The 27,917-nt window shown below is 39.2% G+C and overlaps 1 protein-coding gene across 3 annotated transcripts in view; it reads left to right on the top strand.

The window, feature by feature from the left end:
- PRUNE2 (prune homolog 2 with BCH domain) overlaps positions 1-27,917 on the top strand; it is a 133,484-nt gene that overhangs the window by 73,283 nt on the left and 32,284 nt on the right. For all 3 annotated transcript variants that reach the window (XM_083883229.1, XM_083883228.1, XM_083883230.1), the window contains exons 7-9: positions 2,809-2,967; positions 3,954-10,452; positions 10,907-11,708. In XM_083883229.1, the coding sequence (XP_083739355.1) occupies positions 2,809-2,967; positions 3,954-10,452; positions 10,907-11,708 (7,460 nt within the window). The remainder of the gene's footprint in view (positions 1-2,808; positions 2,968-3,953; positions 10,453-10,906; positions 11,709-27,917) is intronic.

The raw sequence follows: 27,917 nt of genomic DNA, 5'->3' as shown, positions 1-27,917 counted from the left end.
CAGTTGAGAAAGGTGGATGTATGGTTAATGTTTTAAGTTCTACATAACAGGGCTAGTCCAAGCATTAACGAGAACAGGAAATATAAAAGTTTACCTTCTCTGTATTTGGTGTGGGATGCGTGTGAAAGAAGACTTTTTTTTTTTGATACAAGGAATGTAAAAATACTTTGTCTCAGTCCTTACTTGTGTGCGTGTGTGTGTGTGTTTTGTTTGGTTTTTTTTTTTTTTTAAGATTTGCACAATTCCAAGAGCAGGAATGAGGAAATCTATAGGAGCAATCTGTGGTAATTGTGTATTACAATAGGGTAACATCATCATGGACAGATATAAAGGGCTACAAAATTAAGTTAGCTTGTGGATTTTGCGTCTCAATACTATTATTTTAACATCTGGTTTTTTAAATGAAATATTGGCATGACAAATTTTATAAAGTATTTTTCTTTCTCTAACAAAACCCCATGCTTTATGCAAAAATAGCAATAGACCAGTATTACAGATTTACAGAATTGTTTGGGTTGGAAGGACCTCTGGAGATCATCCAGTCTAACCCTGACCACCAAGCCAGGGTCACTAAAGCAGGTGACACACAAAGGTGTCCAGGTGGGTTTTGAGTGTCCCCAGAGAGGGAGACTCCCCAGCCTCCCCAGGCAGCTGTCCCAGTGCTCTGCCACCCTCTGTGTAAAGAAGTTCTTCCTCACATTGAGGTGAAGCTTCTTGTGCTTTAGTTTATAGGGCTATTACTTGACATTCTGGCTTTGAGCACCACTGAAAAGAGTCCAGCACCATCCTCCTGGCACCCACCTTTGAGATATTTTTATGTGCTGATGAGATCCCCTTTCAGTCCTCTCCAGACCAAACATGCCCAGCTCCTGCAGTCTCTTCTCATAAGAGAGAAGCTCCAGACCCCTGACCATCCTTGTGGCTCTCCACTGGACCCTCTCCAGCAGCTCCTTGTCTCTCTTGTGCTGAGGAGCCCAGAACTGGGCACAGCACTCCAGGTGTGGCCTCACTAGGGCTGAGTAGAGGGGAAGGGTCACCTCCCTCGACCTGCTGGCCACACTCTTCCCAGTTTACCCCAAGATTCCACTGGCCCTCCTGGCCATAGGGGCACTGACAGCTCATGGACAACTTGTGATCCAGCAGGAGTCCCAGGTCCTTTTCCACAGAGCTGCTCTGCAGGAGGTCAGCCCCAGCCTGTGCTGGCACTTGGGGCTGTTCCTCCCCTGGTGCAGGACCCAACACTTGCCCTTGTTGAGCCTCATGAGATTTCTCTCTGCCCAATCCTCCAGCTGATCAAGGTGCCAGGGAATGGCAGCAGAGCCCTCAGGTGGATCAGCCAGTTCCCCCAGTTTGGTGTCACCAGCAAACTTGCTGAAAGGTGTATTTGATCCCTTCCTCCAGATCCCTGATGAATAAGATTGGTCCCAGTACTGATCCCTTGGAATACACTGACTGCAGGCCTCCTGCTGGACTCTCCTCCACTATCCTGACTCTCTGAGCTCTGCCATTCAGCCAGTTCTTGATCCACCTCACTGTCCATTCCTCTAACTCACATTTCTTGAGCTTACCTATGAAGATGTTATGGGAGACAACATCAAAACCCTTACTGAAGCTCAGGTAGTCAATACCCATTTCTCTCCCCTCGCTGACCCATCCTGCCATGCCAAAGTAGAAGTCTGTCAGATTGGTCCAGCCTGATTTGCCTTTGGTGAATCCATCCTGATGACTCCTATATTCCTGATGACCTTCTTGTCTTCTGCATGCTTTTTAATGAACTCCAGAATGATCTGTTCCATGACCTTTCCAGGAACTGAGGTGAGGCTGACTGGCTGGTAGTTTCCCAGGTCTCCTTGCTGTTTTTGAAGACAGGAGTGACACTGGCCTTCCTTGAATCATCAGGCACTTCTCCCATTCTCCATGATTTTTCAGAGATGATAGGGAGCAGCAGAGCAACAACATCTGCCAGCTCTCTCAGCACCTGTGGGTAGATCCCATCAGATTCCCTGGGTTTGTGGTGTTATGTCTGCCTAGCTGAACTCTAACCCAACCCTTGACAGCCAAGGGGAAGCCTTCCTTTCTCCCGCCTTCCTCTCTTACCTCTGAGGTCTGGGACTCATGAGGGCCGGTCTCAGCAGTAAAGACAAGAAAAAAAAGCAGTAATTTTACCTTCTCTGTGTCTTCCATCACCAGAACACCCATCTGATTCAGCAGTGACCCTGCATTTTCCCCTACCTTTCTTTTGCTGCTACTAAAATTGTAGAAGCCCTTCTTGTTGTCTTTGATATCCCTTGCCAGACTCAGTTCAAACTGGGCCTTGGCCTCGCTCATTGTATTCCTGCAACTCGATGTTCCTAGAGTCCTTCTGTGTGGCCTGTCCCTTGTTCTGCATCACATATATTTCTTTCTTCAATTTGAGTTTTACTAGGAGTTCCGTGCTCATCCATGCAAGTCTTCTACCCCCTTTGCCCAGTTTCTTTATCCTGGGGATACACTAGCCTAGAGCTTGGGGTGCTTTTAAGCAATGTTGCAAAACCAGGTATCAGGAACAAGTAAGAATTATGTTTTACCAGCAGATTGAAGAAGGCAAAACCTGCATTTAGTATTTTAGTGTTCTTCCATTACTGTGCTATGGGATTTGTTCTTGATTTTTATTAGGCACATAATTGTTTTGAAAAGTGAAATGGAATTCTCTTGCCTTTTAAACCTGCTGATGCTTTTTAACATTTACGGCTATTTTTACAGCATATATGGATGAAAAAAAACCAGGACAGTTACTGACATTTCTTTTAACTTCTTAATATTTTTCAGGACTGTGTATTACACAGGAGTCTCATTGGTGAGCTGAAAGTATTCATAGATAAATATGGATTCGATGTACTTGTCATTTTGGCCAACTGCTGGTCAGATAAGAAGCAAACAAAACAACAAATAGCAGTATACTCGGAAAATGTAGAGCTAGGCAATCAAGTAAGTACCTGGGAAAAGACTTAGATGTTTTTTCCTGGAAAAAAAAAAAAGTTGGGGTTTTTTTGAGTAGTTCGTATCACGATGTTGATTAATTAAGTGAGGTCAAAATGTAGCAACAGTTGACCAGCAACTGAGCAGCTACTTGAAATGGCTGCATTATTTATATGATAAGAGAATGAAAGATTATGATACTTATTATTGCTTCAGACTGAGCTAACAGAAAAAGGTTATGAGAAATACTGAAGCAAGATTTTTCAGTTCAGTTAAAATGTTGTTTTGGGTTTTTTTTCCCATTAGTTTTGACTTGAGTTTGTATTGTGATTTACACAAATGTGTCTTTGGCAATGAGTGATAAGCAGACACCTTGTAAATGGTAATGACCTGACTCACGTATGTATATGTTATTCCTATAGAATTCAAGCTCTGAAATCAGAACAAATTATTACTATTATGTACATTTATCCAGAGCTAAGTGCTTCCCATTTTTTAAAACTATATTATCCTCAGATGGAAGAGACTATCTCAGTGGCAACTTCTTGTACCTCTTTCTCAGTCTTGAAAACTTGCGATTTTAGGGATAGGTGGCTAAGTGATTCCATTGTTTTCAAGGTCAATATACATGAATTTATTTATTTTATTAATATAATTATCCTTTTCTAGAAATACATTCCTAAAGTACTATTACATAAATTTTGCTATGATTTCTTAAGGGAACAACCAAACATTTGTTTGAATTTTCTATTACTAACAGGAAGTGAACCAAAAATTCAAATGGTATAATTTCTGACCAATTATACAACAACTATTTTTTCTTGATCTTCTGTTACGATACATTTTCTCTTTGGGGATCATAATAAGGATACTACAGTGAAATGGCCGAGACATAGGTTAATAGGAAGAGATAGGTATGGCTGTATTACATGATGAAGTAGTCAATATTATATCCATGACTGCAGTGACTTCTGAAATATCCCATTTCTCAACAGATCTGCTGTGAATTAGAAGAATGTCAGAATCCTTGTTTGGAGCTGGATCCTCTAGAATGTGAATGTGACCAAATTCTCATTTATCATCAAGAAAATTCCTCAGTGACCTGTGATCAAATTTTTCTTCTAATTAAGGAAGTTATAAATAGAAGGCAACCAGAAATGGTGTCAAACAGTAGAACGTCTTCTACTGAAGCTGTTGCTGGAAGTGCTCCACTTTCACAAGGATCTTCCGGTATTATGGAGTTATATGGTTCTGATGTAGAACCACAGCCCAGTTCTGCCAATTTTATAGAAAATCCTCAAGATCTAAATGGGTCTGTGCCAGCCCATATTGATGTTAATGTAGACCTTGTGAGTCCAGACAGTGGCTTGGCTACCATTAGAAGCAGCCGGTCTTCCAAGGAGAGTTCTGTTTTTCTTAGTGATGATAGCCCTGTTGCAGAAGGTGCTGCTTCCCATCACAGTCTTCTGCCTGGCTTTGATTCCTACAGCCCTATTCCTGAAGGAGCAATAGCTGAAGAACAAAAGTCTCAGTCAGGAAACAATAGTGATAACTTTGATCTTTTTAATTTTGATCTAGCACCCATGGTTACAGCTCCATCTGAGTCATCTCGCTCTGCTGATTGTTCCCCAGCAGATGACTATTTTCTCAATAGCGATTCATCAGAAGGGCATCAACTAACTCTGAAGAAAAAACTTGATGAGGCAAACTTACTAGAAAATGATACAGTAAAGTATTCGACTCGCTTACTTACAACAAAAAATGAGGAAGACAGTCTGGCTGAATTTGATGAGAATCCAGGAGAAATGTGCGAGAGAACTTCAGGTTTGATTGATTTAGTTGAAGGTGGTTCTTCTTCACCAGAAATGTTGAAATCTGCTGATTCAAGAATTCCACCAACTCCTATGAATAGTCTTGTAGATACTTCACCATTAGATAATGGGCAGGCTTTAATTTTCTCGCAAGATGTCATTAAAAAAATTAATGAAATAGATGGCACAAATTACCCTCAGTCTCGTGTTAGATTTGGGAGCTGGTGGGATGGCTTTGACCTAGATTCCAGAAATGCCGATGCATGGAGTTCAAGTGAACAGGAATCTGTATTTCAGAGTCCTGTCTTATGGAAAGATGCTAATGAAAGTCCCTTGCTACGAGAACATACTGATAGACGAGCCTCAGATTCTGTGTTCCTCCAAAAACAGCCAAAGCAAATGGAATATATGAAAGCAGGTCTGTGGGATAATCAGTTTAAACAAGATAATTGGAACCATGAGAATCAAGAGATAAACAGTGAACATTCATGTTTGCAAACTGCTTCTTTAGATGAGACAAAGCAAGAAGTGGAGAGCTTTACGGACCTGTGGAAGGTCAGCCAGCCAACACCTGTGATGTCAGATTCATGGTGTAGTGGTGAAGGAAAAGGTGGCCAGCTAGCTGGAGATTCTTACAAAATCTGGGCTGAGTTTGATGAAGGAAGTGCTGGTAGATCCTCAGAAAATGTATGGAACATGCCCAAACTAGATAGAGAATTAAAATCAGTGAACATTCCTGAGGAATGGGCTGTATCAAAAACTGGTTTATCAGATTCTTCAGAAACCACAGTGGACAATGAGATTGGAAATCCAGAGGTGTGGGATAAAGAAAGATATTATTCAATAGAAGACCATGGAAAATCTGAAAATACAAATTTTGTTTTCAACAATATGCAAAATAATTCCAAGCTGAACACAGGGGAAAAAACTGTGTTTGGTGATCCTAAACATAGACCAAAACAATTTGAAAATATAGATACCTGGAACATGTATGATAAAAACATCAGAAAAGAAGTAACAGAAGTAGTGGTGCCTTGGGAGGATACCTTCTTATACAAAAACTCGGACCTTAGTTCCTCAAATATAGCAGAAGATTTAGTTATTTCTGCACCTGCCACTAATTATTCAACATCTGATTCATACTTATCACCTACATATGCAGAAGATGAAAGAGAAAATGAGGACAAGGATTTTGTTGAAGAAACAGTTACTGGTAAATTCGTGAACACAAATTTGGATGAGTCAAAAGTACTTGAGAAATCAAGTAAGGAACCATTATCTCCTAATAATGTGCCTTTTTCAAATACTGGAAATACAGATATGTGGAACACTCCCCTAAATAACATCACCCAATTAAAAGAAAGAAATTCTGAAATTCCAGTTCTTTCTGTCTCTGCTAAACCTTTTCTTAATTCAGAACGAACAGCTGATTTATGTTTTTCAACTGACGCATGTACCAGTGAAAATAACTTCCCTTTATCTGAAAGCAGAAGACTAATACTGGCATATAATCAAACAGTGAATGACTTATCGCCATCACAGAGTGAATTAAATACTAGACAGAGAGCAGCTGACAATGCAGAAACAGTGGGCAGTGTTTCTGTAGAAGACACAAACACCTCTATGCCAACTTCAGAAAACGAGAATGGTTTGGATCTGAAGATATGTGACTTAGGGATACTTTGTAAGGATGCAGCACAAAACACTGCTGGTATTGATGAAAAGCTGGATAGTCAGGACTCAGTGCACCAGCTGAACTTGAGGGGTTTACAAAGTGAGCAGGGTCATGAGGAAGGCTGGGAGGATGCCATTGTCATCTCTAAGGAGGGAAGAGAATGTAAGAGAACACATGTGACAAGTGGACAGCAGATTATTAATGACATTTGTAATAAACCAGTGCAAGAGGGCAATGAATCTTCAAATAAAACAGATTTGGAAGAAAATGCGCCAACAATTGAAGTTGTCACCCCCCCAGAAAAAATGAGAAATAGTGTTAATTTGGAAGTATTAATCACAGAGAATGTTTCATTTTCTAATCAAAGCAATCCATTTAGTCAGGAGGAGACAAAAAATGTGTTGCAGAATAGTTTAGAATCTTCAAGTATTTCTGAAGGAGGCAGAGATCATGGATTTTTTGTTGACCCCTTACCACAAAATTACAGTTACAATGAAGTGTCACAGCTGCTTTCTGAGGGAAATGAAAAAGAGACTACAGTGACAGAGAATGCAACAAGTCACAGGATGGAAGGTATTTCGAAAAGTTCTGATAAGGGTAGTGATAATCCTGAAAATAATTATTCTAAAATGCCTGGAAGCTCAAGTGTCTGGAGTGACTCTGAAAAGAATGGTTGTAGCCAAGCCACATCAGTGGATAAACCAGAAGAACCTCTGGGAGAGCGGCAAGAATACTTACATGAGGTGACCCCTAACCATCCAGACATTTGTAATTCTGAGTTAGTGTCTTTTAAAAATAGCTCAGAACTGATGAGGACCAGTGAAAATCCTTTCACAGATGAGTTTAAGAAAAATCCTTCTGGAATTGTTAGTGTTCCTGATATTACACATATATCTGTGGTGGAAGATTCATTTTCATTTGAAATAGGTTCTGGGAGAAATGAAAACTTTGAAAATTTAGAACCTGCTAATAATCTTTGTGGAGAGCCATTTGCAGTGGTTAATGGCAGTTTTCCCCAAATGGCTTGGGATTCACAGCCATGTGAAGATTTGCAATCTCCTGGAACAAGTCCTGAGGCAAGTGAAGTCCTTGAAATAGCAAATACCACAAGCAGCCTTTCAAAAGATATACAGATCAAAAGCTATTTGGAAGAAGATAATGTGTGGAGTAATTCAATAAATGATTATACACACTCAAGTGGAACAAGTCCTGACTTAAGTGATGCATCTGTGAATGTGTGGGGAGACCTTCCAGTTGCTAGTCATCATGAAAGAAGCAGGGATATGTGGGAGATTAAAAATAATAAAAATCTTGAAGATTCTTTAAAAAAGCAGAAATTTGGAAATAAATGTGAAGAAGGATTTGGAGCAAGCAGTGAAGAGAACAAAGTTCCTAAAAGCTTAGATTTTTGGAATGCCCATGTAGATGATGATACTGTATCTTCTTTATCAAGTCCTGATATAAATGAGGATTCAGAGAAATCAGAGACATGTCCAGAAGAGATTTATGAAGATTCAGTGTGTGAAAACAAACAGAACAAAGGAGCTGAAAATAAAGAGGATTATGTTCAGTCAAATGCAACAAGTCCTGAAACTAATGAGGACAATTTAGGTGTAAAAACTAAGGTGGGAGAGAAGGTCCTGGTAAGCAACTTCAATGAAAATTCTGAAACAACTGAAGCCAGAAAGGTATTGCAGGAGGATGTGACTATTGACTTTACTGATCATAATAAGATTACTCAGTCTGCTACAGGCTACTGTAAAACGCTTGATGAAAGAACTCAAGTGAGTATTTTCAGAGAAAAAAAAGACAGTGGGGAAGACTCATATTTGTATCAAATGAATGAAGATCCTACATCAGCTTCTGCTGCTGGTAGTGATAAAGAAGAGCATTCTTCAAAAGCTGTAGATAGATGGACTAGGTCACTGGAAGCTGATTCAAGAACTAATCCAAAATCCACAGTAGGAACATCTGATTTTCTAGATAACAGTTCAGAATGGTGGAGTTCACAACCTTGTGAAGAAAAGCAGTTGGAAGATCAGTGTTCTGTTTCAAGTCACTCTGTAAAAAGTCAGTTAGGAAATAGTAAAAAGGACTCCTGTGGTTCCCCTTCACAAGATGAAGAACTAGCAGGAGCACATTTCACTGATACAGGTAATGATGAAAATCTGCTTGCCCCCTTATACTCTGATGAAAAAGCAAATGAAAGACTAGTGCATTCTATCAATAGTCCTGATGGTCAGATAAATGAAGACACTTCACAGTTAAAACAATTTGATTCTTTCATACTGGATAAAGAAGAAAGAGAGTTAATAGAGCACTTGTTTTCTACAGATAAGGAAAATCCATTGACTCCATGGAACTCTTTGTCAGATGACAAACAAGCTATACCAAATACAGCAGTTGAAGGAATCACTGTACTGGTTCTACCAAAAGACAGTGAGGGAAATGCAAGTCTCACACCTCAAGAACAGCAGGAGGACACCTGTGAAAAAGTAGAAGTGCACAACTCCATGCCAGGTGCTTCCACTGTACAAGACTTATCTTTTGAAATGGCAGAAAAGTCAAGTCCAGAGTGGAATATATTAGTTCCCCAAACTGCACTTATCCCTGATATTTTACAGGATAACACACAAGGAAGCAATCAGCAGTTTTCAGTGGAACCTGACCTGTGGACTAATGCTGAGCAGACTGTCACTTCAAAATCAGGTGGTGAAAATCCCGATATTTTAAGTCACTGTGACCAAGACAATGGTTCAGAGTCATCAAGCAGTCCTGATGTGTGCCAGGAATATGGAGCTAAGCATGCCTCTATCCCATCTTCTCAGATTGCAGTGGAGTTTGAAGACAAAGACAGTCAGCCAATCCATACAAGATCAAATATGAATAAAGAGGCAGATTTTGATGCAAAGGGTGAATTAGTAATGCAGAGGGTAGAGCTGCACTCTGAAAATGCTAGCCCCCAGGACTATGAACCAGTAAAGACTAATAAATTCAATCACCTTATCTCTTCTAATCCTCAGGAACCTCCTGAATTTGCAATTCCAGGAGAATACAGTCTAGAAAATAACCTGATTTTTTACCCTGTTGAGTCAACTGAAATTGCCAGTGAAGTTAGAGAAGTGACATCCTCAGATCTGAAAGACATGTTCCATGAACGTTTCACTCATGCAAGCCATCAAGGAGCAGCAACTGATACAGCTCAAATAGCGACCTCTCAAATGCATTTGCTTCCCATGCATTTCAGTCAACCTGATAGGGAAGAACAAAGCTTAAAAGAAATTAGTGCCTTGGGTGAAGTTGTAAAATATTCTGTTACTGACCATACAGCAGTAACTGGTATTGAGCTGGATAGGTCAGAAGAATGTGTGGATGAATCTGACACAGGGGTAGAACATAGTATCAGGAACACCTCAGTGACTAATGTCCTGGCAGGCACATGTGATGGAATGAACATACTGAAACTGCTGGGCAATGAAGCAGAAGAAAGGAAATCAAAGCGTGAACAAACACTCTTTCCCAAGTCCTTTCTACCTGATGGTAATGAAGGTGGTGAATCTGATTCAAATAATCAACTGTTTGATGACACAACAAAAGAATATGGAGCTGGAATTGAAAATTATGTTCCTTTGTTTAAGGAAATACCCAATGACCAATCACCAGCAGTGTGTACTCCACCATCCTCTGCATCTTTTGATGCTGAACCCTCTGGCAGCAGAGTGTATGCAAACGGTGAGCTCTTGTTACAGCAGCCATTTTATGACAGCGTTTCTTTGGAAAAACGATTGCCACTGCCAGCTCCTCTGGAAGGTGCAGAGGGCATCCTAATTACTGAAGATAAGGTGTCTGAAACATCCACAGAGTGCCTTGAGGAAAATATCACTTCAGTACCATCACTCTCCATGTCTGGAGTAACTCTACCAGATTCTGATTTTTTGACAGGAAAATCTGAAGCGGAAACAACTGATCCCGACTCACCACCAGGTGGAGATAGAAGATCATGTGATGGTAAGAAAATCTGCTTTCCGGGGCAAATACATAGGATGGAGAAAAGAGGAAGTGTCTGTGGAGTATTTCTGCTTAATGAGGAGAAGGCTTTTGAGTGAAGTGTGGAGTTGTGTGCCTCTCTAATGTACAGAATATGTATTGTGGAAAGAGTTCTAGTGTTATTCTCTCAGACAGATCTAAAACTTTTAAACAATAAAGTAGGAATATAATTTCTGTTGTTTGTACAGGGCCTAGCCTATGGGACATTGAATTGTTTGTGCCTTTGGGATGATTGCCTGTTAATGTATAACCGTTAACAATAATGATGATGGTGATGATGTTATAAAATTCAAGTAAACATTAACAGAGCAAAGCAAGCTGAAAAGAGCTTTATCACACAGTAGTGATTAAAGCATACTATAGTGACTAAATCAGTAATTCAAAAATTAAAAATTCTATTCTCCTGTTCTTTTAGAAGCTATCACTGACTCCCTACTTTGTAGGGAGGAAAAGCCAGGAAATTCCCCTAAGAGCCCTGAACTGGAAAATACAGAGAGTAAGGAAGATGTGAGGATGAAGGCGCTCCCAGCTTCTGTGGAGATGGATTACATCCTTGTTACTGAGGAAGAAAATACACCTACAGGAAATGATACCCTTGAAAAAAGCATAATTAATTTTGCATTTCGAGAATCCCTTGAAGGCTTTTCAACAGGCTCCTTTGATACCTTTCAGCCAATCTCCATGTCAAATGAAACCAAAGATCACCTTGTTTGTGAGACTGGATGGGACGCTGTTCACCTAGAAGAGAAAAATTCTTCTGCTGTGCCTCAAAAGCTGGATGGTGAAAGGAAATCACAGGAAAGCTGTGGGCAGGATGAGGGTTGGATTATATTGGGCCAAAATGAAGTAAGTGATATATCACCTGAAGAAATTTCTGCCAAGACAGAGATGCCAAAATCAGGGTCTGGGCATCCTGGTGAAGAACTGGCATCTGTTGCGGCACAGGAATTGATTCATGACACTTGGACAGAATTTCAGGTAGAAACTCCTCTTCAGAAACCTTTTGAACATGAAAGCTGTTCTCCTTCAAATGGCCTGACTGCTGAGAATGTGAGTTTGGGCATTGCAGGAACATCAGAGTTGCAGGTAGCTGGTGGTGAGAGTACATGGGAAGCGAATTCTCAGCAGAGACTTGGGAATAATGTAGCAACAGAAAATGAAATTAAGGAGGAAATGGTTCTTCTCAACAGTAATGGAGAATTGAATAAAAAATCAGGGTAAGTGAAAATCAACCTATTTTTGTTCAAAAGTCTTTCTGTTCATTACCTATGTTTTTGCGAATATTCCCATTATGAATAGATGGCAAAACTTTCAAGTCTGAAGTATGAAATGTATTTACATTATTTAACTATCAATGTATTTCTCCCTTTTTGTAAACAGATTCTTGGTTCTTCATTGCTTGATATGAGCCAAATTAGGTATTTTTTGCAATTGGTTTGAAGGTCACTTTTTTGCAAGAGTAAATCTGTCTTCCTACTGTGAAGTCCCACTGATTGTATTAGCTGCCTTTAAATCTGAAACAGATGTGGCCAGGGAATACAGGCCCAAGGCAGATACTGATGATATTGCCAGTACATGATGAGATTATGGAGGGATTGAAGTGAAGTACTATCTCTGCCCAGTGCAAAATTCCTGAAAAGGAAGAAAGGAAGGAGTCAAGGCCCAGAGTCAGAAAAACGTGCTGCTTGTAAGAGGAAAGAAAAGCATGAAGGAAACTTGTGGTCTTTGTGATTATTTTCAAGCTCTAGTCAGATCAGAGGCGCATTTCTGACTGTTTGAATTGAACCAGCAATTGAAGCAGGTTGAATGAGTACATGTGGAACTGGCTTTGGGTGGACATGCAGTCTCTGTGCTGGCAGCATTGCTGCTGCCAAGTGACTCCCTGCTGTGTCATCAGATGGAGTGAGGGTGGCCCTCCTGACTCCATTTACTGTAGTGTATTGGAGAGGATGCTTCTGTTGTTGACCTCTCTTCCTTTACAAAAAGCTTGTTGCCGTCAAGAGAGAGGAAAATCTTCAGAAGTGTTAGCAGAAGATCAGCATTCATCAGATCTGTAGAGTCTGAAGTAAACCAAATATTGAGTGCTTGACCTTGAGAGTAGCAGAAGCATGGTGGGTTGGCACAGCATTTCTATTGCACTTAATCCTCTAGGCTTCTAAATTCCATTCCAGAAGGAAAAGTAGAAATTTTGAAATTCCTATAGAAGAGAAATCTTGGAGAAGCCAAACAAGCAAAATTTCCAAGCAGCTGTTTTGCAGCCATGTTGTTGTGTGGAAGGCTTAGCATCTGCAAATCTAGGACAGGTGGATGTCCTTTGACTTGGAAGTGCTTTGTTTGTTAACCCTGGAAGCCATTTTCCAGTGTTACCTCTGTAGGGTTTAATTGGGACTTCATTAAAAATAACTAATTTCAATTAATAAAGATGTTTTTTTGACAAATTATGCATTTCTAGTAAAAAATCTTAGAATCACAAAATGCTTACCAGTTCTGCTCACAATCAGTAATGAATGGGACAGGAAACAGGAGGAGTTGTTGTGGGGTGCTGGCTAGTAGCAGGCTTGCAAATCTGACATGAAGAAATCATCTCTTATTTCCTCTGTCTCCCATAAAGCATTTTAAATTAAAAACAGGCAGATGCTGACCCAGTCTCAGTCATGCTGATTAATTACATGCAGGCAACATCCTAGGGGTTTGACTTGTCATACTTACGTTCCCATGATGTTTGTAGACAGGAAAAGAAAACTCTAGGTATCTGATTCAGAGGAATTTGTAAATAAACCAACACATTTTGGACTTGAGATAAGTTTGATGCAGTAAGATTCTTAGTTAGACATCTCAGGAAGAAAATCTGATTTTTGAACTTAGACTGGTACTGGAAAAAACATTCCTGTGGCCATGGATTTATAGGGAGTGGCTAACATCTAATTGTTATTAATTTTTAGATCTACTTTGAGGAAAGCTCTACTGTTTTTTAGGAACTTCGGCAAATCCTGAAGTACTACTCCACAATAGATTGCATTGGAGTTTTGCATGCAGTACATTCCTTATTCTTAGAACTTAGTGTATTTCCTTAGACTAACTCCCACATTAAAATCAAAAAGTGGACTGGGTTAATGTACTTGTGTTTTCAGTAAAAATTTAAAGGCATGATGGAATATGGTGCATCCTGCAAGAAAAAGATAAAATAATTCTTGGTATAGAATATGTATAGTCACCATAGCTTCTAGTTTAGTCTTTTTTCTTATCTCAGAAGTTGTTTAATACTAAATGCCCTTTTAGTCAGTAGCAGTAGCCATTTCTGTCCTTTACGCTACTGATCCTGATGCCCAGAGAACCATAGTAAGGAACTTATTCAGCCTCCACATTAACAATTAATTGTAGGAGTATGAAACCAGTAAAATCTACTTTGCTTTGTGTTTAAGTTTTCTTGTTTGATTTTTTTCTTAGTAACTTGTAAACTTTAATGGAAGTTTCTTCTGGCATTAATGCCATTAAAAGTAATTAGTCCTCTTCCATGAGGATTTTTTATGTAATAGAGATTGCTTTTGTAGTGTGGCTTCTCCCTCAGTTTCCCCTCTGCTTGGTAGTTGATACTCAATAAAATTGTAATAAGCTTATAAGCAGTAAGATAAATACTTGTAATAAGACTTATAAGCAGTTAGATAAAGACTTCAGGCTTCCTAGGAGAACAGACATATGCATCCCTGTGCATGCCCACAGTGTGATCATAGAGGCCTTGATTCCTTTGAAACTAAAGCAAACACACATACTATGATGAAGCACATACAGAAATCATTATTTATAGATGATACACCTATTTCATGACAGCTCTTACATAAAGAGCTGAAAAACTAGCAACTGACATGGTAGAAGTGTGAAATTAGAAATGCTTTCTTAATGTATTTAATTTACAGTTTTAAAACAGAAGTTCCTTCTTAAAACTCAGTTAGCAGCTTTTGACTTTTTTTCTGAAATTAACTGCCCTTCATGGCCAACAAAGTTTAAAACTATGTGATGCAGCAGAGCTGCCAGCTATGGGAGGTTAGTGAAGAAAGAAACACTGGTGTCATCACATAAGAGAAACTAAGACTTTCCTGATTATTGCAATACAGTTTCTGGAAGGCACCTGATAGTGCCTAGTCATCAGGCTCTGAGTCTGCTGAAGATTTACATCAAAGGAGGATGTAAAGAAACTCTTTAGTGTGAGGGTGGTGAAGCACTGGAACAAGCTGCCTGGAATAGCTGTGAACTTACTGTTAAGTTAACATCCTTGGAAGTGTTCAGAGCCAGGCTGGGAGGAGCTCTGGGCAACCAGATTATAGTGGTGGGTGTCCCTTCCCCTGTCAAGTGGGTTGGAACCAGGTGATCTTTGAGGTCCCTTCCAACCCAAACCATTCTGTGGTTCTGTGATCTTTGGAAAATAAAGAAATGTATCATTTGTATTCAAACTCAAACCCAGCTAATGAACAGCTGAATTAGTAGCCCAGAGTTTATGAAGACACTTACTTAGTAAATGTCTTCTAATCCCTTTTATATCCATATGCCTCTGTTTAGGGGTGGGTTGGGGGTGGAAAGTTTCCTACTTGTACTGTCCTGAAGTAGGTTCATTTTGTAGTGGAGTAAGGGTCAGTGAACGATGCAGTTCACATTGTTTTCTTTGGGCAGGTGTCTGCCACTTCTTCTAATAAAATTGGCTGTTATGTAGAAGAGGGAATTAAGATTTTGAAACAGAAAGTGTAAACAAAAACTAGAATGAAGAAGTGCCTTAAAATCTTGATGTCTGCTAGTCACTGCCCTCTTCGTCCCAATGTCAAACCTAACAACTCTCAAAGCTGTTTCAAAGATGTAAAATATGGTTAGATGTAAAGTTCTTCCATCCTCTCCTGTTTTATTTCTGCAAGGAAAAACTTCAGCAGGGAGTGAAGAATAAGGATGCTTACTAGTATTAAAACACTGGAGAAAAGACTTAACTTAGTCTCACAAACAGTGAAAGTAACAAACCCTAGAGCTTCTTTGAACTATTAAAAAAGTACAAAATATTTGATAGCACATTATTAATGTCAGTCTTTCCAGAAAGAAAACAGCTTTTTATACAGCATGTTAGGTGGGCAGGATAACATACTTTGCTGCTGCTGACTGGAGGTATACCAGCAGTAAAATTTATGAAGACAGGAGGTAATTTCCTTCTTCATAGAAAGTGTCTTGTTTTTCAGAGCTGTATGAAGGTCGGTGGTGATTAACTGGTCAGGAGGTAGACAGGTAAAAGATGTTATAAAAGAAATGTCTTATAAAATATGGATTAGGTCCTGCTACTTTAGCTAAGCAGGTAGCAATAGGTTGCAAGTTCCCAGTCAAAACTGTTTTGAGAATGAAAAGTTTATTAATACAAGGAACTATTCCTGGGTGAAAAACAACTGCACCTGCAATAACAAGGGATCTGTCCCTTGAGAATCAGTAGAAGAAGTATGTAAACTAACTAAAAATACAGAAGTTTGATAGATATGCAAAATACCGTGTGCCAAACAATGAAACAAGTATGACTGTACTGTTAACCAAATCTAACAGAGTACCTTCTGATAATCCTATAAAATATGACCTGTACAATAAAGAGGGACCTTTCCTGAATGAAAAAAAAATGGAATCTTGGCTGACTTTTTTCAGCAATGAGGCAGAGGAAGAGCACTGCAGATGGCTATGCTAGTTTTTACGCAGCACATTTCTCAGAGTATTTTAGTGGCTGTGTTTACCAGATCATTCTTGCTTTTACCTTTGTTGTAAGGAAGCATTATCCTTTTCCTTATTAGAAAGAGTTAGAAATATCTGAACAAAATACGATGAAATTATGTATTAAGTTACAAGTAGAAATAAGAACAGAGATATTTGGAAGGTTTAGGGGAGAGCTTAGAAAACTGGTGGCAAAATTGAGCAGAAGACAATTTCCTTTGAAGAACTACCACAATGCGTTTAACCTACTAGAATAAGGCTTTGAAAGAAAGCTTTATCTTTCTGATAGCATTTTTTCAAAGTAACAGGAATGATTCTTTTCTGCTCACATGTATAATGATGTTTTCGAAAAGATAGTTCTTCCACTACCTCTCTCTGAAATATCCCTCTGTGACCACTACTGTACTGCTATTAAAATTGCCCAGTACAGGAAGCAAACCAGTGTTAATAGAAAAGTCAGCTTTCATCACATTTCCCTGTGCTTGCCAGTGGAAAAAAATTAAATTTAATTCAAGAAAAATATGTGACTGTTAAAAGATTGATAAGAATTCTGAGAACCCTCTGCTGTCTCTGTGACTTAGCCAAATACAAATAAATCTCAAAGCTATTAATTAAAGTCAGTATCAATGCTCAGTACTGAAATGAAATACTGACAGACTTGAACTCAGGAAAAAAGTTTTCCTGAGTGATCAAAGTTTTCACAAAATATTTTCTCAAAATGTCTCTTCTGTCATCCCATAGCTAAAATAAGGCAGTGAGTTAGGGATCTCAGGTTTGCCTTATTCCTTTATGGGCAAAGCAGGGTGCTATATATAGGATGCTTAAAGGCTTGAAAATCTGTTGTAAGAAAAAATAAAGTAACATTTACTTCCTTTTGGATGCGTGTTTCTTTTTTTCCCTTGGAAACCTGTGGGGCTGCCATCTTTCACTTCTGTCAGGATTGTTTATTAATTGGCCAGATCCACTAGAAAGCAATTCCAGGCACTCTGGGGACCAGGCATGCTGCTTCAGTTATGCTTCCAGCTCCTGCTGAACTACAAAATTATGTACTTGAAATGGGAATTGAACTTAGCTCTCCCACTTGGCAGCACAAAGCATGACATTTGACTTAACAGAACGACCATGGTTCAAAGGTTAAAACCAAACATGTAAGTAAAGGAGCAACAACTGAGAAGGTTCCTTGTAGGAAGGTCCTGATGATCTAATTTTTGTAAAAACAGCTTTAATATTTACATGGCAAATACCAAGACCCTTATAAAAATCTTTTAAGAAGAAAAGAAGTACTTCAGTGACTGAAAAACAATGCAAAAAGGGAAAAAACCTTACAACTTACTATTATTTACTAATGGTACTGAAATTTTAATTAAATTGTGAGATTGGCCTGAGAGAGCCACTTTCTTAAAGCAAGAAGACCTGGACTGTGTTAGTATGGTTTAGTGGATAAATAAGAAAATCTCCTGCTATTAAAAACACCCCTGTTTTCTGAGCTAACTAATTATATATTACAATCAGTGTGGTCAATGACAAGAGACTTCAGCCTAAAGTGTTAATGAGCATTGCAAGTTTAACCCTGTTGACACAGACCTGACTTTGGCAGTGAGCCCCAGTGGTCCCAGCAGAGCATCTTTAAGGAGTCCCTGAACTGGTTCTGGCCTTTGCACAGTGAAGGCCGTGGGGAAATGTTGTGCCAACAGGTCAGTGGACACTGAGACACAGCAGGGACTAATGACTCTGTTGGATGACCCTGAGATTTCTGCATACACGGGCTGTAAGGGTATAAAAGCCCAGAGTTTCCTGTGTTCAGGGTCCTTCCTCAGAGACACCCAGCTTGTTCTTTTGTTGTTGCACCATGCTTAGATTATTTTAAGGATTAAAACTCTGCTGTGGGAAGCGTGGGGTTGCATCGATAAGGAAACCTGATCTGACTGTGTGAGTTTGGGATCCCAGCTCAGGTGCTGTGAGTGTGACTGCCAGAGTGCCTTGTGGATGGTCAGACAGGGAAGTTTCCTCAAGAGCATCCTAAAATCTCAAAAATATTCTATGGTACTTGGCACATGGAAAATTAAGACCTTGTATTCTGCTACATTACCAATTTCACAGCTTCACCATGATCTTGCTACTAATGACTTCTGTTGTACATAAATACCTTATAGCTTTATTTCCTAAATACAGGAAATCTGGGTATTACGGAATTTTGGGTCCATAGTTGCTGGGTTTATGGACTTTTGATTTTAAATTAGTTTCATCTTGGCCAGTTGAAAAAGGGCTAGAAACATCCTCATCCCTGGAAATTTTACATAGAGCTAGGTGACAGAAACATCTAAGATGATGTGTTTGCAGCATTGTCCTCTTTAGAAGTGTATTTTCATATCAGTGGTGACTTTTAAATTTCTTGAAATACTTTGTATTTATCTGTTTTCCTTTAAAATGGGGCTAACTTACTGAGACGTGTAGCAGCTAAGGACCACTTTCTCTGTAAGATTATTAATATGATGAAGAACAAGGTAGGAGCCACTGAATTGTGATTTACACTGTGCTGTAGCTGTGCATGGAGCTGTACCTAAAAGAGGAAAAGGGGTTAGGCTTTTGCTTGGTTTTGACTGTTTGTGGATAAGCAGTCTGATGTGAGAGCTTCTCCAGTTCTCATCGTTTTCCAGGAGGATGTCTGCAGTGTGAAGAGAGAAACCAGATGAAGGTTAGGCTGTCCTAGGGTCTGTTGCCTTGCTGTAGGGATTAGGATTGGAAGCCGTTTTGCATTTGGAAAGGAACCTGGATTTTTTAAGGATCCTACTTACGACAGACTTTTATAAAAGGAGACTGAGAGATTGCATTGACTGGGATGAAGTATCCTTTCTTGCCCTAAGAAACAGAACCAGGACCACAGGCTGTGGGCATTACTTCCTGCTGCACATAGTTTGTGTTTCACAATCTACCTTCTGAACTGGTGGTTGTTGCTGTTTTATTTATTATATATATATTTTTTTTTTTTTAATTTGCACCTGCATTCCCATTGCTAAATTGCAAACCGAAAAAAATATGCAAACCGTATTTGAATGTGCACGTGTTCTATAGCCATCGATGCAAACAGAAATGAGGGCTGAGATAGGCTGAATCCATAGGAACTTTTGTCATGCAGTCTCAGCATAAGCTTTCGTCAGGCAGTGAAATGAAGCAGCAGGGAGCCGTTTTGCTACTGCCAGCTGACTCGCTGCATCAAAGTTTGATGATGCTCCGATGAAGCTCCACGGGGAATGTGAAAAAGAATTGTAATTTTCACGGCCAAAGCACAGCTCTGCATTTGTTTGAGTGTGCCTGTAACCAAAGCCCGGTAGCTGCTGGTTCCCACAGCCGGCTGTGTGAAGGCAGGTGATCACCCTTATTTAGCAGTACCACTGCCCACGTGACAAGAAAATGGTGGAGGATCTGTATTCCTTGTAAACTGCCAGAGAACGAGGGATGCTGGTGTGAAGCATCTTTACTATTTTTGCAGTAGAAAGGCCTTTTCAAGTCTTCAGAAGGTAAGCGTCTCTTTTCTCCGAGCGGCAGATGTACGGAAGATTTTCTGATTAACGGCTCCTTATTGCAATTACTTCAGTCAGAAAAAGGGTAAATGTTAGTCAGCATGATGCAAAGCACTCAGGACCTCATTATTGAAAACAGGGCAGCTGTATTTTAATTCTGTTGCAGCTCTTTATGAGAGAAGCTTACATCAGTTCAGAAGGATTTCTTTTGTCTGAGCACAGGCATGGTATTTATAATTAGGAAACAAAACTTCACTGCACAGTCACCTAATACGATGGATTATTTTCAGCTTTTTGCCTAGCTCTGAGAATACAATGGGCAAAAAGGCATGAAAGGGCATATTTTAAAAAGCAGCATATACCTTGCTTTTTAAAGTGCTTAATTACTGGTAGCTCGACTGTTTGTGACAGCTCTTACTGTAGACTACTGGCATTATAATTTCAGGCTTTTTTCCCCTATCAACTGAATCATATGATTTTTGAATTTTTTGCAATGTTCTCTTAAAATGTTGCAGTGAACAGTGTATGTAATTTTTGAAGGTTTATGATGAAGGATGCAGCAATAATCTCCGTGGTAAGATACTCAATTACTGCAAAAGTTGGTTTGTGCAGACACTATTTAAAAAAAAATTAATTATAGGAGCTTGATTCAGCTCATTCAGTTACTTGCTTTTCTGTCTGTGATGAAGGAATAAAAATACTCTTCAGTTCCAAGTATGGTAAGCCCATAAATGATAGTAATGATTGGGATATACAGGAGACATTGAAATATACAGAATGTAAAAATATTGTCTACTTAGAGCAACACTGAAAGGAAATATGTGCAGGCTTGTTTGGTGCATTTAGCCAGAATTCTTCTCAGGGTGCTGGGGAAGGGAAGGAGGGGCAGGCAGAGATGTAATTTCTGAATTTATCTTTATTTACTAAGCAGAGCAGAGTGGTTTTTAGAAAGGGAGGATGCACACAGCTCTAGCAGCACTGTCAGGAGGCATTAAAACAACTGGGGAGGTCAGAGCAGGGAACAATGCACACCAGTCCTTACCCTGCCAAAGATTTCTTTTTTTTCCAGGGCTGCCATGTTCATTCTTTCACTGCCAGCCACGGTCTTCACTGTTATCTCCTGTGGGGTAAGGGTGTACAAAGATCTAAAATAGCCTTTTCTTTCCTGGCTTTGATGAGTCTGTTTTTTATTTGGCCTTGCATAAATCTGGGCGCTAGGAAATTCATGTAATTATGAGACAAATCTAGTTTTTGCATACATTTACTTCTTTAAAAACTTAGATCCTGCTATGAGCAGTCTGTTGCAGTTTTGTGGCACCTCTGTATAGTATATGTAGTGTTATTTACAGCTTGTAATACATCTGCGGAAAAGGAATAGGAAAAAAAACCATCCTAAAAAAACCCATCCTTTTGTTAGGGCAAAAGTTGCAGTTTGCAAACTTAGTAAGAAAGAATGTGTAGGTGAGAATATGATTTTGAAAGCCAATTAGAATATTGATAAGGCTTTTTTAAAATTACTGTAGTGTTTTCAGGACTGGAGGCACTTCCTATCACACCCTGTGTAAATACCCATAAAATGACAGTGCTACTGCAACAACAAATGAGGCAAAGGAAGATGGCAGTGGCATTCCAGTTACTTCACAGATTTCATAGTTTATCTGCTTGGTTTTTCCTTTCGACATTGAAGGAAGTGGTTAAGTTGTTATGGGATTTTAAGAATTAACTCATTATTAGTTCTTTGTATCTATCTTGTAGTTTGTGGTCTTTTCAACAGCAATTGCACCTATGAAAAACAGGTAGCAGCAGATGGAACTTCTATATTTTAAGCTAACAGATGAAACCTGACTGTATCCTACACAGTGGCAGCAGATTCTAAAGAGCTGTCTACTGGGCACTAGCCCAGCAGGATACACCATTGCCCACTTGTAGAAAGTAGAGCATATAGCTAACCTTGCCCATGTATTTCTTTCCTTAGCTGTAATATGTCAGGAGTGCCATGTGGAGGAAGGAGGAGCCCCATTTTCTCACCTCATTCCTGAACATTACTTCCTCAGCCTGGCATTTCCTGTCACCCTGACTCTGTTACAGCATTTTTGCTATGACTGACATTACTCCTCTTTCCCACACTTGGGTTGGTTTTTATCTGCCTGCTGCTTCTGTGGCACTTCCAACTCAGTCAGAGAGTTCTACTTCTGAAGATAACCGGTGGCTTTCTGCTTCTCCCATCTCTCTTTGCACATGCCTTTTAGACCTGCCAGCTGCAGGGTCTAACAATCTTTCCTGCTCCTAAAACCTCTCGCCAGTGCAAGCAAGCTGTAGGACAGCATGTTTCCAGTTTTACTGCTTCAGTAGAGCTTATGTGTCCTGATTAGGAGTCCTTTCTGGCTCATGTTTGGGACTTTTCTTGTATTTTTCCCAAGCTGATAATTTCTCGGTATGAATGAGAATTAATTTCAGTTACCAATTTACACTCAATACCATATTTCCATTTTTATTTTCTGGTTAAAAATCCCACTCCATATTCTGCACTGTCACTTAAATTCCCCTGCTGTTTATTACATCTCCAACAACTGCAGCTTTGGGAGAGACTAAAGTTTGGCATTAACACCTTTTTAGAGCCTTTTCTTTAGGTCACCCATAGCCAAGACAGGGAAAATGTAGCTGTTGTTTGTAACTTTGTAGTAGGCCAGCTAGGAATCTGAATTGTAATTATGTTGAATACTACAAGTCATGAAATCACTGATACAGTAACCTGGAAAAGGGAGAAAGGTAGACATTTGGCAGTACAGTGACAAAGATGTGAGAAAACAAAGAATTTCACAATACATAAGGTATTGAAGAAATAGAAGTATTTTGAGGATAGGGAATGAGATGACAAATAGGACCAAAGAAAAGCAGTATGAGGGGAGGAAAAGATAGAAGTCATACATTATAAAAAATGCTGCCATATATGTTTTCTCTTCTGTCAATGTATTGTCCAAAAGATGAGTTTGAAATAAGAGGAGTGTTAGAAGAATACTAATGCTTTAATGGGCAGATGAAAAAAAATCTGTACATCTTGATGTTAAGTAAATTATTGTAACTAGCAGCTTTAAAAATCATCAGCACATTTTACCATGTGGACAAGACATACTTCACCTGTTGTAAGATGCTTTATTAAAGCATTTCATTCCAGCATAGTTTAGGATGGTAATAAGTACCATCATCTCTGGACATGTTATCATCCATACACACAGAGAAACAAGTACATTAAGCAATGCAAAAAGTTGCCAATAATACAGAAAAATGAAGTGGTAAAGGGAAATAGCCACTGAAGTTCAGGTACTAGCTGAGTTTCAGAATTAATGGTTATGAATAATGCTTAAGAGCAGTCCGAGGCATTTTGACATGTTTTAATTTGGAAACAAATGTCCTTGATATGGTGTAGATTGTAATAGTTGGAGGGAATTTCTCACAAGTCCAGTGGAGAACAGACAAGTCCAGTAGGGTGTAAAATTTAAAACTTTCTAAAGATTTTTTTGGCTTCTGATCCTGTAATGTCTCCCCTGTTAATTACTCTCAAAATATTAGCGTACTTCCTGAAAGTGCAGATGGCTGCACTGAGTAAAAGGTGTACCCTGCTTTTTCAAGCACTTCTCACATGCCAGTTACATCATTTGGAGCCTCAGGTGTTTCTGGTGGTTGGTCCTGACAGCACGGTATGGCAGGAAAATGGTCAATGTGAGCCACACATTGTGAAAGAGAATAGTTTAAAAGTTAGGAAAACTAAAACTGAGTTTTCTAAGGGAATAATTGATTGTTCAATGAGAGTGGAAGGTGGGAATCATATCTCTCACATCTAAATAAATTTTAAAAATATAATTTAAAAGGAAAATGTATTTTCAGGTTATACTTATGGATCAATTGAATCAGATTGATTTAATTTCCACTTTCTCTGCTTGCATTACCATGTTGTATTTGTAATGTTTGTTCAAGAGTAGTTGTTGATTAGCACATCATCCATATGTGGACTATTATCTGTAGAATACTCTATTAAGAGATCAGAAACATGCTTTCTAAATGCCAATACTGCTTTGAACCTACACAGCATATTGCCAGATCATGTGATCTTTCAATATTGATGGAGGAGCACCCATCACATAAGCTCCCCAACTTCATTGTCAATTCTGATGATTTTCTGTTGTCTCAATAAAGTTTAATGAGCATTGATCTAGGCTAGGGTTAGAGATCAGAGAACAATCCCTGTTCTGAGGGCAAAACCATGTGGTGGTATACAAGTGTAATGCTATGCAAAGAAATAGATGTTAAATGGCATATTACTTCCGCCTTGGAATTTGTTACTCTCTGCCTGCTTTTGCACACAGAATATTGTGTTGAGAGAATATTATTAAAATGGTAATATTAGGAACCTAGCAGGTTCCTAGCGCTTCTCTGTAAGAGGCATAGTTTGAGACAGTGCTATTATATGGATGGATTCTGAAAGTGCCACCCTAAAGAATTGTCTCCTGTCCATATTCATGCCATTAAGTTTTTACAAGGTTCTGGGGACTCTGGGATCTGCTGCTGGCAGCATCAGCCTGGCTTGCCTTTCTAAGTCTCCATTCTGGCAAGACATCTAGGTCTGGGACTTCAATTTCCCTCCTTTTACATTAAGATGCATTTCTGTTTCGTGTGTCTGGACGTCACATATAATTGAAGAAGGCTGGAGCCCTGGATCTCTTCCATAGGCCTTCCTCATCCATGGGTGTGTGCGTAAGGTTGATGGAATAACCTAGTGAAATCCATTATCCCTGTTTACTTGCGTTTGTCCCTTCATGTCTCTGCATCCCTCCATGGCTTTGCCTGCTTCTCTTATGCTGTGACACAGGGGGGGAGCTGGCAAGGGGTCAGGACAGACAGCATGTATCTGCCTAGCAGCAGTGAAAGCAGCAGCATATGCTTAAGAATAGCAGCTTTTGTTTTTCAGCAGTCTTAAGCTGATATGCCTACTATTATGACTGGCTTCCTAGAATAAAATGAGGCTTATAGAACAAGTTAAAAAACAGGAACAAGGAAAAAGATGGGTAGATTGATAGGCACTAAACAATCAGTTTGATTGGAGACTGGGAAATGTTTTAATAAAGAACGGTTACAAAAATATCCAGTGGCTCTAAGTGAGAATTATAACATGTTTTCAAATGTTGTGGCTATAATACAGGATTTTTCCACAGAAAGAATATTGCCTCTTATTGTCATGCCTAAGTTTTGGATTTAACTCCAATGCTGAAAATGGAGCAAAATGTCAGCTCATGAAAACTGAAGTATTAAAACCAAGAAAGTTATGATTTTTGCTAGTAATTAGCAATGGCTTATTCTGTGGTTTTTGTAGCTGACGTATTTTTCTTTAAAATAAGATTATGAGCACGTCATCTACTATGTAGCAAACACTATGACAGTGGTGACTTAGCATTTGCACAGATGTTTGATTAATAAACCTTTCGGCTCAAATCACTACAGTTTTTTTCGTTTCTTTTTCATACAGATACAGGAATAAAAGCTTTATGCTATGCATAAATTACAGTGCTCAATCTATAAATTTTTCCTAAACTAATTTGTGATTAAAAGCTACAAAATAAACAGCAGTAGAAACACTGTTAATTTCTAACATATGGTTGCCAAATTCAGGTCTTGGAAGGTTATAAAATTATTAATCCATTTTTGCAAGTCACCTGTATACAGTATAATTGTTTTACACAGCTGTGAGTAAAAGTAATTACTTTTTTTTATAGTCTCAGATATCCCGGAGTAGATTCCTTCCAATACACTCATTTTCTTGGTATATGGATAGAGCTGAAGCATAATGTCTGGCTGACACTGACTAGATCTTGCACAGTGTATGTCGCTTTGATTTCTTGCATACTCTTCTACAGTTTAGGGATCATTAATTCTGCTGAACCTAAAAAATTCACACTGCAGTCTCTTTTATCTCTGAATAGGTATCTGCATAAATTCTTGTTTATTGTCTAGAAGTTTTGTAGCAGGGGACTAGGAAGTATAGGAAGTAATTTTGGGTTTTGTGGGCAAATTTGCTAATGGGTTTCTTCATCTCTTAGTGCACAATCCATTTAGGCTTTTGGGGACTAATTTTCCTTCTTTCCTCCTTCTTTCCTCCTTCTTTCCTCCTTCTTTCCTCCTTCTTTCCTCCTTCTTTCCTCCTTCTTTCCTCCTTCTTTCCTCCTTCTTTCCTCCTTCTTTCCTCCTTCTTTCCTCCTTCTTTCCTCCTTCTTTCCTCCGTGTATTTTCATCAAAGTTTCCTCACAGCAAAGTCTATTATTTTGTCGGGTGTTATTTCTGAAATTCATATATTAATGTTCTATTTCCTAAAGCATCTCCTCTGGCTGTAGACACAGTTGATACTGAAGTATGTCCAACATTTCTCTGACTTTGCAGAGCATTTCTACCTATGTAACCTGGACGATAAGCATCAAAACTCATACATGTATAGATTACATTAGGATTTCTTATTAGTCCAGTAGCTTTAAAGGTCTCGGAAATAAAACATCTCAATTATAACAGTTTATGGAGTTACATCTACAACTGGAAGATGATGAACAGACTGACTCTTCTGTGAGCACTCCCAAGTAGTAAAAGCAGAAAGTAGGTATCTGCCATTCTTTTAAAAAATGCTGTTGTAGCGATGGTCTATAAACCTGTAATATCTTTTCTGAACAGAAATGGCACAGAAATTACAAGTCACAAGTGTGGAGCCCTATGAAAGAAAGCAAAAGATTTGCTGTTTGGGTATAAATGCAAAACAGCAAAACAGTTTCTTTTCTAAAAATGAAATAATATGTCAAGTGTTTAATTGTGATAACAGAACAGGTTTTGGTATTCTTTTATATGAGGTGAGGTGAATGTTGGAGTAGTGTCCTGGTTTTGACTATTTTTTCTCAGCTGGTGTAGTGCTGTGTTTTTGATTCACTATGAGAACAACGCTGATAACACACTGATGTTTTAGTTTCTGCTAAGTAATGCTTACCCTAACTCAAGGACAATTTCGGTGTCTCATGCCCTGCAAGGAGGTAGGTGCACAAGAAGCCAGGAGGGAGCATAGCTGGAACAGAGGACCCAAGCTGATCTCATGGAGCATCATGCCTGGTGTGTAATCTGGGGAATTACCCAACAAGGGGGGGACTGATGGTGGCTCAGGGATGGAGTTTGGCATGGCTTGGTGGGTGCTGGGCATTTGTATTGTTCTTCACTGAATCCCCAAGTCTAACTTTTTATTCTCCACCCCATCCCACTGGGGTTGGGAGAAGTGAATGAGTGTCTTTGAGATGCTTAGTTGCCAACTCAGCTTAAACCGTGACAAGTAGCTACAGAGATAGTTGTAAGTTGTAGTTTTGGTAATGTATTTTGGCTCTAAATTTATATACATTTCTATATTTGTAAACTGAAGAGGAATGAAACAATTAAGAAAACATTTTGTGTAAACACATCCTCGATGTAAATTGCAGTTTGTGAAGTGTTTGAATCGTTGCTTTAGATACTTCTAAGGCTTTAAATTGCATCTGAGTAGGAAAGAATTCTTGTTCTGTCTGAAAGAAGTTAGACATCTTCCAGGCGGGGTGATCAAAATTATGTGAAACCCATCAGGCAGGCAGGAGATGGATTTACACAAGATACTGGCAAAACACTTAACCCTCCTTAATCTGAGGCACTTTCAGGCAGAGCTGTGCTGCGAGTCAGTAGACAGGCATTACTGGATAAATCCCAAGGGCCTTTTCATACTTTCCAAGGAAAATACTCTCATATCCAATCCATCAAGCTCTCCTTTGTATTTTCTTGGGCTCAGTACTTGCATAACGGTGGCGTCACAGGATGGGGATGGGAGGGGTTCAAAGGAGAGGAACTTGCTGCCTGTGTGCTGCAAAAGTACCTCAATGAGTTTAAATTCCTTTACTTGTTTTTGTACCTAAAATTTCACTTTGTGCATTCTTCAGAGCAGCTCAGTTTTTCACTGTACACTAGCGAGAAAATGGGCTATGAGCAGGACTGTTACTTCATCCAAAACCAGGGTATACCTGCATAATGTGTGGAATTTGAGAAAATGAAAATAGCCTAAATGTCTAGTCTCTGAATAGCCTTTCCAACTGCACTTTGTCTCCCCTCTTCACATTTAGTATCCAAATAAAGCAGATA

This window comes from Zosterops lateralis (assembly GCF_965231275.1).
Source record: "Zosterops lateralis genome assembly, chromosome: Z".
Taxonomy (NCBI): domain Eukaryota; kingdom Metazoa; phylum Chordata; class Aves; order Passeriformes; family Zosteropidae; genus Zosterops; species Zosterops lateralis.
The sequence above is the reverse complement of the archived record's forward strand: the minus strand, read 5'-3'. Positions and strand labels throughout refer to the sequence as shown.